The 11,455-nt window shown below is 34.1% G+C and overlaps 1 protein-coding gene across 1 annotated transcript; it reads left to right on the top strand.

Moving 5' to 3' along the window:
• Positions 1–10,092, top strand: LOC111513918 (uncharacterized). The gene is made up of 5 exons (XM_023170137.2): positions 1–640; positions 2,638–2,836; positions 6,219–6,968; positions 8,020–8,437; positions 9,843–10,092. Exons 1-5 carry the CDS (start codon positions 494–496, stop codon positions 10,018–10,020), a joined length of 1,692 nt encoding a protein of 563 aa, XP_023025905.2. The 5' UTR covers positions 1–493; the 3' UTR covers positions 10,021–10,092.
• Positions 10,093–11,455: the final 1,363 nt, after the last annotated feature.

Genomic DNA, 11,455 nt, shown 5'->3' with positions numbered 1-11,455 from the left:
TGCTTAAGAGCCACCAATAGAGTCTCATATTGTAAATCACTGTCATATCCACTAATTTGAAAAATATGCTCTACTTTTGAAACACATGGTATATTATCATATCTACATCCTCAATTTCAATTTAGGCAAAATAATATAGCCCACTTCAGGTACAAACAATTCTTCCATCAAATCACATTAACTGGAAATTTGCTAGATTTGTCATGTTTACCTAACCCCGAAAATTAATCCCTTTTCAATGCAGATAAGGCCCCCTTTTTCCGAAATCCCACAACAGGTACCAATTCGAACGTTACCGCCAATAGGGACAGCTGCAGTAGATACCCGGGAGCACCCGAGAAGGGGGCCGGCGCAAGTCTTCGCATTCGCCCTCAGTTTGTCTCAGTACTCGTTTGTCGGCTGTGCCCCACGTAGTGACACTCGTTGCCAGGTTGATACATTCAACAAAGCACTGGTAATCATTTAATTTGGTTCGTGGCGTTTTCAAATTCTCATGATCGCGATGGAACCTTGGAGGACTTATGCAACGATATGTCGGTTGTGTTTGCAAAAGGACGGGTACATGTTGGGCATCTTTAACCACATTCAAGGAAAAGACAGGAGCATTCACAAGAAAATAATCGATTGTACGGCACTACAGGTAAGACAGCTTTTTGACGTTTGGCGTGATTTGTAAAATGAAATTTGTTTACCTATTTGTTCGTGAACGGAGCATACGTTGAACAGTTCCGTTGGAACACGGTGGTAAGGCTCCATTTTGTCATATAATTTTATTATCAGAACAGAATGTTGGTTATTCATTCATCTATACAGTTTCCCGCTTTACCGACAAATTGTCATGTCATTCATGTCATATACGCGTCACCTGTCTGTATTTTAAACATCATTGTCAGATTTATTTTCCAAATTTCTTTCATTTCAACTCACGATCAGGATGTTGGCCATCGAAAGTGCATTTATTAATAATAAATCCGAACATAAGCAACAATTTGATCTTCCATTGTCCTAGGTCTCTTTTTTTACCAATTTCATGGAGTCAGGATTGAACTAGCCATGAAATTGGGAAATATTCGGCAACATCGTAACGTGTAGTTATACTGAATATTGAAAAACTAATTTTCCATAATATAATGTACCAACAAAACTTATTCTTATCTGCATCTAATTTTCTACTTCCGAGTTGTGGTTGAACGTGTAAGTAACGGCTTCCGGCTTCCCAAATATATCACAAAAACCGATCTTAAACATTGTTTATAAAGCTTTTCAGAAAATAGATTTTTCAGAGGTTCGGCGTGACTACGAATCCGCTAGGCTTGCACTAAAAGCCTTTAGATTACAAAAGAGAATAAAAACTTGAGATGTAACGAGTTTTACCATTTTCGATAACTGGTTTATAAACTACTGTCTTAGAAATGTAGCATACATTAAAATTTTCTTTAACATTGAACTGAAAAAGTGTAGCTAATAATGATTGCTTTTTTCCGAAAATTTTTGAAAATAATTCATGTTCTTATGTATCTACAAGTAAAACAATATGTGAAATTGACGTGATACGAGTGTTTTTATTATGCATGTAAAGAAAAAAATTGTTTCATAGGTTTAAGTATAGCAGAACTGTTTTAAGTAACGAACAAAAGTACTCAAGTATTAGATACCAGTTAGTACTTCATATACATATTTAAGAAATACTCCATATGTCAGAAATGCCAAAAAATACTCGGCCTTTATTTACTCAAGTATTCAGTACTAAATATTGATTAACAAGATTTGAAGTATCTACTTAAGTATTGAAATTTAAAATGCCCAATACTCTGGGTATATTGTGCTCAAATGTGTAATATACAGTTTTAACTTGAGTATAAACTAATCAACCAAGTTGATATTCAAGTCCAATAATCAACAATTTGAATGTTGTAAATCATATTAATAATCATATACATCCGACTGACATGAATGTCTGTCAAATGTAATTCAATATCCAGTGTGATATTAGCCGGAGATATAGGTAGTTGGGAGAGATAAATACCTCTACATTTCATTTTGAAATATTTATTTTCTAATGATAACACTTGAGGCTGTTGTACAATGAAACACGTGTTGCGGTTTTGTGAACTATCCAGAAAGTCTTACAATAAAGTGTTACTTGAATAACATATAAATAATATTGAAACTTCAATTATATCACTGTTTGAAACACAACAGATTTTCATATACAAATTCTAATTTATAATGCATCAAATGACAAAAAAATGTAATTCAACTTCTAATGAATGAAACTATGGGGCCTTCTTGAATTATACAGTTTCACTGAAAATATGACTACAAGTCATCGAATACTATTAGAGAAAGTTGATTTCACATGTGAATTAATAAAAATTCTTCTGTAAGGTAATATTCAATTCATGAATAATTCTAAAATGCATGATTAAAATACATAGTTATAAATAGTCAGATTTTAATGTGTTTGGAAGTTTTCAATAAATTGACAAGAATAATGAAAAATCTATAAAACAATTTTCTTGAAACCTCAAAGAAACTTTCCTAGTTCATTAGGTGAATTCTCATATTCTCAAAAAACTGTTATTCATTTTTACTAACATTTGTTAACTCTTGTTTAAAATTACATATTTGTTTCAGATTTCTCAAGGAGACGGACTTCCCAACGTTATCTGTCATCGATGTCTCTACAAAATCGAATTCTGTCTGGAATTTAGACAACTATGTTTTATGTCAGATGCGACACTTCGGCAGATAGCTGGTGTTGCTAACAAAGAAAATGGTTCTGACGCAACAAACAACTCGCATCTACCCCTGTATAGACAGTTGGAAGCAGCAGGTAATTAATTCATAATATTCAGTATCTATTGGAAAAATGAGGGAATCTTCCAAAGAAGGGAAGGAAGCAATTAATTTCAAAAGAAACCTTTCACAAAGATGTGTAGATAATGCAAAGAAGTAACTTTCAGACACAAACTGGAAGAAAAATTCCTTCTGAAACAGCTACTTTCATATAAATATTGCATTACAAAAAAAATACTTTAAATAAATACTTTCATATGAACATGAATTATACTTCACCATACATGCCTGGTTACCAGATATTTGTCATCCATCAAAATTGGCATTGTCTCTGAAAAATCAAAAATTAGTGTTTGAAAACCTGTTCGTTTTGCAATTTCATGATCAAATATAAAATTTCATCAAGTAAGAACAAATTCTAGTTATTTTGGAATGTTAGTCAAAGAAAATGTTTATTTGTAAATAAATATGTAATGGATTTAAATTAAAATATTATGGCTTTCGTTCCTCATTCTTTGAGGCTTTTGTATAGGTCATTTTCAATTTTACAACTTGCAGTCATGTTATGTTTATAACAGACAACTGATAACTAGCGGTTATAACTAGCAGTACGAAGTTTGCCAGGTCAGCTAGATTATTCATATTTTTATGAATAACTCCAGTTGAAAAACATGGTGCATCTACCTTTCAGAATATTAACATTTGAAAACATTGGAACTTGAAAATTAAAGTTTAATTTTAGTTATAAAAGTTACGTAGTATTATCAGCTGGGACTAAGGTATTCTCAGGGATAATAAATGTGATATAAATCATCACGAGGATTATGTCATCAAAATGGGGTTGAAGCCCCATATTGCAAATGTTACTTCTAGAGCACTAAAAATATTAGGTTTCACTCTTTCTTTCTTCCTTAAAAATCATATATTGCTCAATTGTTAGACCAATAATAGAATACAACTCCACAATTTGGAGCCCTTCATATAATGTGCTATTGTTCCTTGAAAGTGTTCCAAACAAGTTTATATGGTACTATGCATACAAACTGGGATATCATATCGGTGAATATAACTATAAAACTATATTAGACATTCCTAACTTGAATAGAAGATTAGAATCTGATCTGACAGTAATTCACAAACTAATCAATAGTAGCATTAATTCCCCATAACTTGTTGAACTTATAACTTTAAATGTGAATTCAAAGAGAACAAGAAATACAGAAATCATACTAACTATGGTCAGAATGAGTCTATAGGTAGAATTTTAAGACTTGCTAACACTTACAATGTAGATTTTAAACTTTTAACTTCTTTTTTGGAATCATTTAAAAAGACTGTCAAAAGATTGTGATTGATTGGCTTGTTTTTGCCTTTGTTATTTCTTTAATAAATTATCCTTATATTTATCTGATAGTTATAGTACAGATGTGTAAGACAAATTGCAGTTTTATGGTACCCGTGGCTCTGCATTGAATTAGGTTGGATTGTAGTCAGCTGGTCTGTGAATGGAATGAATTCTGAAAGAAAATGTATATCAAGAGGGGTACCTCGAGGCTCTGTTTTGGGACCCCTTTTATTTTTGGTTTTTATAAATGATCTTCCGAAATTTTGTTCAAAAGCTTTCATTACTGTTATTTTTGTGGACAACACTAACATCTTGGTATCTGTGGGAACAATGTCCGAAGTAATTGTCAAAGGTAATGAAGTAACTCATCAAATTTCTGAGTGGTGTTCTATAAATGGCCAGCTGCTAAATTCAACAAAATCTCAAATGTTCAACTTTGTTACTAAAAATACAACAATTGATAAAACTATTTGGTTAGATTCAATAATGAAATTTTACATCAAGTTAATTGTACTAAATTGTTATGTGTTGATTTTGATAATAATATCACCTGGAAGTTCCATGTTGATGGTGTCAAACTAAAGCTAAGTAAACATATATATTTACTTCGTCGGTTAAAACAGTCTCTCTTGATGTTCTCAAGCTTTTATACCACAGTTTAATTCAGTCAGTGATTTCCTATGGTCTTGAATAGTGGGGATTAACAGCTGAAGCTGATGAAGTTTTTGTTATTTAGAAAAATCTAATCAGAATTCTGGCTGGTGCATCTTCAAGCGCACACTGCAGGTCATTATTCATTCATTATAGTTTATTAACAATGCCTAGTTTGTATATCTACTATATATATATATATATATATATATATATATATATATATATATATATATATATATATATATAAAACAATATTTCAATTATTCCTAGAAATGAGCAAATCCATGAACATTTCATCAGAAATAACTATAACTTCATCAACCTTATAGTAGATTGACAGTATCAAAGAATCACCCCATGTGCTGTGGGGTTAAGCTATATAATAAGCTTAGTGAGGACGTTAAATCCTCAAATATCAATGTCTTATGTTTGTTTGACCTGTTGAATCAGCCAGTATTTTATGATGATGTTATGTTTTTTTGTCTAATGTGATTGTGAAGGAAAACTGATTCAGTAAATGTTTGATTGATTAATTGTGCGAATTTGTTAATAATTTTTTTTAAATAGGCAATGCCGTAAATAAATAAATAAATAAACTGACATAATCCACTGCATCAAAGATATTACAAGAATCAGCATATATTCAATCTACCTCAGAGCAACCTTATCACGTACACTTGGATGAATTTCTCAGCTGGAAAACTCATTGTGGAACATTTATATCAAAATTGAACTCCATGAATTATCTTCTGAGAAACCTTCGTAATATTTTAGACCAGAAACAGTTGATTATGCTGTATCATGCTCAAGTTGAATCGCGTCTTCGGTATGGTATTACTTTCTGGGGAGCTTCCTCTTCATGCAAAGATGATTTTGTCGCCCAGAAAAATATTATAAGATGTATTGCAGGAGTCTCAAGGAATACAAGTTGTAAAAGCATTTTTTTTAATTTTGAAATACTAACATTGCCATGTCTGTATATATTCGAATTATGTGTTTTTATATATGATAACCGTAACTGTTTCATAAGAAATAAAAATGTGCATTCTATTGATACCAGGAACAAGACAGACTTTCATATGCCATATTGTAAAAATGCACTGACTTACAATTCCCCCAATGTAATAGGGCTCAGATTATTTAATCTGTTACCACTTGAACTGAAAAACTCTAGTACTATCCACAGCTTCAAAATTACACTTAAGTCTTTTCTACTAGAGAAAACCTATTACTTCCTTCAGGAAATTATTGAATAATAAAATGAAAATTTCAATGAATGCATTACTCTTAGTAAATTGTATTATTTTTAGTTATACTTTTAAGCTCTTTTCTGACTAATCCTACACAATGTACCTTTTTGATTGTCTTACAGGATAATAAAAATTATTATTATTATTATTATTGAATCTATTTTTTTCAGCCGGCGACGATGAAAATGTCATCATGGTCGTCGATCCCAACGCGTTAGATTACGAATCAGACTATGAGTCTGAGAAGGAACCCCAGAGTGATAATGAAAACTGTGAAACAAATGATATCGAACCGGAAGGCAGAGGTGTCTCCATGTGCAAGTTTTGTGACCACGCTTTCACAGACAGCAGCGAATGTGCCAGCCATGAAATGTCAGTCCACAGCAGCGACACCCCGTACACTTGCAAAAGCTGTCTGATGAGTTTTGCCGATCGAGTGCTTTACTCTGCTCACCTGAAGAGCGTCCACAAAAACGACAAGCCCTATAACTGCCCCCAATGCGATAGGACCTTCGCCAGGCGGTCTGATCTAAGGAAGCACACCATAGTGCACACAGGGGTGAAGCCCTTCACGTGCACGGTGTGCTTCAAGTCCTTCTCGAGGAACACCAATCTATCCAAGCACATGCGTATACACTCTGGAACCAAACCGTTCGTTTGCCCAAAGTGCCCCAAGACCTTCACATCTAAGGCGGATCTTTCCCGTCATGCCATTATTCATTCGGGACAGAGACCATTCAACTGCAACTACTGCCATCTGAGCTTCGGTAGGAAAGATAAGTTGCAGAGGCACGAGAAGAAGCATTTCCCGCAAGAGAATTCGGAGGACAAGTCGCAAGAGTTGCAGATGCTGAGAGAGAACCTTTCCATTTACTCGAACGCTAATGACAATAAAGAAGAAGAGGATGGTAAACATTATGGTAAGGATTCTTATATAATCTAGGAATAGTTGTAAGTAAGTACTGAGAAAACTTAATTAACTTGAATCAAGTGTTCAGAAAGAGATTGAAGAGCATGTACAAAACATTTGAAATACAAAGAGATGCAACAAATGGCATGCTCAAAATACAAACAATTTATATATTATAAGCGTTGAATTGATAACTGTTCACATGACACAAGAAAAATGCAGCACTTTTTCAAAACTCTAATTAAGGCAAATGGGGCGATATGGGATATTGATATGATGAGAAATGAAAATATTTTGATTTCATGGCTGACAAAACTTTGGATTTGAAAAAACACTTCCAATACAACTGCAATACAATTTATAATTTTTTTTTCACACAGATCAGTAGTCATTCAGTATACGATTCTTAATTTAACTTTGCAGTAGTTTGCAGTATTCACAAAACTATTCAAAGTGATCTTTTTCTATTCCTAGAGCATCTTCTGCAGAAGGACTTTCGGATCAATATATCCAATCAAGTATTGCGAAGGTATTAAGTCTCTGGCAAGCTAATTGTGTTGATTCCTCATTTGTTATATAGGTTAGGTTAGGTTAGGTGTTATATAGGTTAGGTTAGGCTCACTATCCGAGCGTATGGTTTTAATTTGACTATTTATTTCCTCTTTGGTAAAAAGCATGAAATCAAGTTTAATGGCATACCTCTTATGCCGTAACTCCCCAATATCTTCATCAATTTCTGATGCTTCACACAATCAAAGGCCTTACTCAATCCGCATCATCGTGAAACTTGTAACTAGTTTTTCACAGCATGTACTAGGTTAGGTTGGGTTAGGTCGTAAGTCAGTGGGTCTATCCGATTCTCCACCACAACCCGCAATGATTTACTGTGGCTTACACCTATTCACAATCGACCAAATAAACCCAGCCTCTTGACAGAACCAATTAGTTTAGAAAGATTTGATCTTTTTCTCGAAAAATAATTTAAAACATTTCGATTTTTTTTCGGATTTTCCATTAATTTATTGATCACTTGCTAGCTAAAACAAGAAATTTCATTCTAGGTTCTGAAAATATGGTGATAACGCTGGATCCCTTTAATCACGACAGCTATCCAACAGAAGCAACTCCACAGAGAGGGGAAGAATCAGAAAACGAACTTCAAATCGAACATGATAGACCCCTCCCGGAGGATGTCCAAGAAGATGACATTAAAGAACAAAAACCGGTTCTGGAATCTTCGCCGGAAAACATGGACGGGACCGACAATGGTCTGGACAGACTGGAAAGATTCTGTTGCAGTCAGTGTCCAAAGAGGTTCTCGAAGGAGGAGAGCTTGATTAAGCATCAAGCGATTCATTCGACTCACTCAGGCAATAGACCTTTCAGCTGCCATATCTGCACCAAGGCTTTCATTCGAAAAAGGGAACTCGATAGGCACATTGTGACCCATACTGGTATGAAACCATTCAAGTGTCCTAGGTGAGTTTTTGTTTTTTTTTATGCAGATGAACTGGAAAGAAATTTTATTCTAGTCATCATTTACTTCATCTTTCATAGAATCAAAGTCAAACCACAATAAATAATTTTGCTTGGTCATTTTAACTTCAACAATGGAATCGAGTTAATATAAATAAAAATACACAATTCCAAAGATAGACACGGTTCATTTTTGTTATTTTTATGGTTTTTGGTTCCTCTTCCTGTTGCTTCTTGTCATACTCGCTCAATTGACTGAGGAATATGAAATCAAAGATTATTTGTAGAAATGAAAACGGATATCCGGTAACTATCCGGTGGCCTAAATACTATCCGGCCGAATACCGCATTTACTAAAAAAAATTATCAGGTAATTGATTGCCTTATTTGGTTAGTATTACTTGAGAAATACAATCAGTAATCACACAATAATTCTACAGCTTAGGAAATGAATTAGTACTCATACTGCACTAAAGGCAAATTATAGTGAATGAATACTAACTTCTCTGCATTGAGAGGTAGCATGAGGTTTTGCTTTCTTCATAAATAAGGCCAGCAAAAAAGTTAAAAGTTGTACACACTGCTGCACAATTGTGATCAATTCACACTACCTGGCTATTGTTTCCATTTGCTGCCTCATCAAAGCAATCCCTAAACCTTTGAGAGATACAGCTGACTCTGTCTCTTCCTCCCAAGCACCTCTAAGTACTCTGTTTTGAATCGCGAGTCTAGGTAAGTTGCAATCAAGTAGATCCAAATAGTATCGAGTCCACTCTATCGTTCGCGCGCCGCCTTTGTAAGCAGCCGGCTAATATCCGCCAGATATTAGCTGGCCAAAAATCCGGCTGCAAAGTTGGCTGAACATTCAGTATCCGGCTAAACTGATATCTATTTCATTTCTAATTATCTGTCCTAATGATTGTCAAAATTGTTCATTCTATTCCGTGTTAGGAATCACACTTTAAAAGATAAGACCTCGTTAATCCTTAGCTCGCACACGTTTCGACTTCTGAGGGTTGTCGTTCGTAGGGATGCGACAGCTGGTTAACGGAAAAACAGATTTGTGTTATTCGTGACTTTTTTTAGAATAACTAATTCTAGCTATTCTACCAATGCATTTTGGATACAGCTACCATGTAGTGAAACGCATTCTTGATAAAATTCATTGCTAAAAATTCTATATTAATTATAATAGATAGTGTTATTGATTTTGAACAAGTAAAGGGACAAGAGTATTCATATTAGAAATATCACTTGGTAACTGAAATCTGGAACACTCCGTATATGGTTTTTTTTTCAGTCACTTATTCAGCAACGTCACTATTTATTTACAATTCCTAAGAGTATGCCTTTTCTTAATGATATGGTCCTTTCATCTCCAGATTATAATGCTGATAAATCATTTCAGGTGTAGCAAAAGCTTTGGACGTAAGGATAAGATGATAAGGCACATGCGTATTCATGATATCAATAAGAGCTTCAACTGTAATATATGTGGAAGTACTTTCAACAGGAGAGATGGTTTGCAGACCCATCTGAAGACTCACGCACCCAAGGAGACTGAAGACACAAATAATTTAGAATAGTTGAGCATGATATTTTGTTTTGTGAATTTAATTGTTGATACTGAGAGCTTTGTAGTATAACTTTTGATAAAATTTTGTAGTTTTGTTTTTGTTCAGGTTTTGAGAAGAAATAAAAGGTTGAATGTACAACAAGTGCACGCACTTGTTGTTTTGGATAGCTGTAAGTGTTTCCTTAGGTTGTTTTACAAGTTTTATCTGTTTCATGAGTCTTTTTTGAACTGTAATATCTTGGTGAATAGATATTCAATCTAATTGAAATGAGCACCATTTAATCAGTGCACTTTTGCCAATGTAACACAATTTTATTAATTCCGTTAGCATAAAAATGGTGTACTCGAGATTCGATGAAGTCGAAGAAGGCAGTTTTTGCCTGGTCCTGATTGGGGAAGGTTCTACCGGTGAGAAAGTTATCGAAGTGCTTGAAAAGATGATAGTCAGTTGGTGTGTGGTGAGACAGAACTTCGAAACCAAATTTATTTAATTTTCGGATGGTGATTTGTGAAACGTGCGGACGGGTGTTGTCGCGCATTACCCATAAACCGGGGATCAAATCTCTGGATTTGGTTCTTTATGAAATGTGTATTCACCAACCTATCTTAAGTTTCTGCCAACCACAGTTTCTTGATCACTTCTGAGCACAGCTTTGATCAGAGAATCATTCATACTAGAAATAGTGCTACTGATACCATTCATGCAGGCATCCTTTTTTAGATGAAACAACAACTATTTTATGTTTGATAAACATTGGACTACCCTGTTCATAAATTACATATTACTGACATTTTTTATTCCGCTGAGGCCAGGAGGTGTTGGTACCTAGTTTGCCTCCGCTGACTTCTCTCAACAATAGTTTAATTTATTTTCCTCTCCATTGTGGTCATTTTCAATGGGAAAAGCTGAAGAGAAATCTGTTCGATTAGAACATTTAGATATATTGGACAAATTTGATTTGATGCAGTTTATCCTTTCGGAATTGCAATGCTGATTCATTGTATTAAAATTGATCTTGATCTTGAATCCCCTGTTACTGTAATTAGTTTTTGACCAATATCTCTCAGTAGAAATAAACCTTCGGTTCCTTGACTTCCGACTTCCAAGTGGTACAAACTGTTCACAGAAGGTCGAGACGATGTGAATGATGACGCTCGGCCTAGATGCCCCAACACATCAACAACCGATGAAAATGTTGTGAAAGTGAAGACAATTCTTCATCGACCTTTTTGGGGTATTTTTACTTTCCACAATCTGAAAAATATAAAAATTATAATGGAGAACTTTATATAATGTGTAGAAAGAGCAAACATTTTAGTTTGTTCTATTTATCAGTAATAATACTTTATTTTCCATGTAGGCAATATACATTGTATAGGAATAGTCAATAAAAGAAGTAAAAATTAAGACAGAGTATAAGAAACATACAAGTAGAAAACATCAC

This window comes from Leptinotarsa decemlineata, unplaced genomic scaffold (genome assembly GCF_025532065.1).
Source record: "Leptinotarsa decemlineata unplaced genomic scaffold, Ldec_3_MD MMD2_P_RNA_scaffold_5, whole genome shotgun sequence".
Lineage (NCBI taxonomy): Eukaryota > Metazoa > Arthropoda > Insecta > Coleoptera > Chrysomelidae > Leptinotarsa > Leptinotarsa decemlineata.
This window is presented reverse-complemented; position numbering and strand designations above follow the sequence as displayed.

What these genes read in the sequence shown, in the direction of transcription:
- LOC111513918 (XM_023170137.2), top strand. Translation starts at nt 494, where the DNA reads ATGATCGCGATGGAACCTTGGAGGACTTATGCAACGATATGTCGGTTG. An exon ending in TCGATTGTACGGCACTACAG is followed by an intron (nt 641 to 2,637) that starts GTAAGACAGCTT and finishes TATTTGTTTCAG; the next exon opens with ATTTCTCAAGGAGACGGACT. An exon ending in AAACCATTCAAGTGTCCTAG is followed by an intron (nt 8,438 to 9,842) that starts GTGAGTTTTTGT and finishes AAATCATTTCAG; the next exon opens with GTGTAGCAAAAGCTTTGGAC.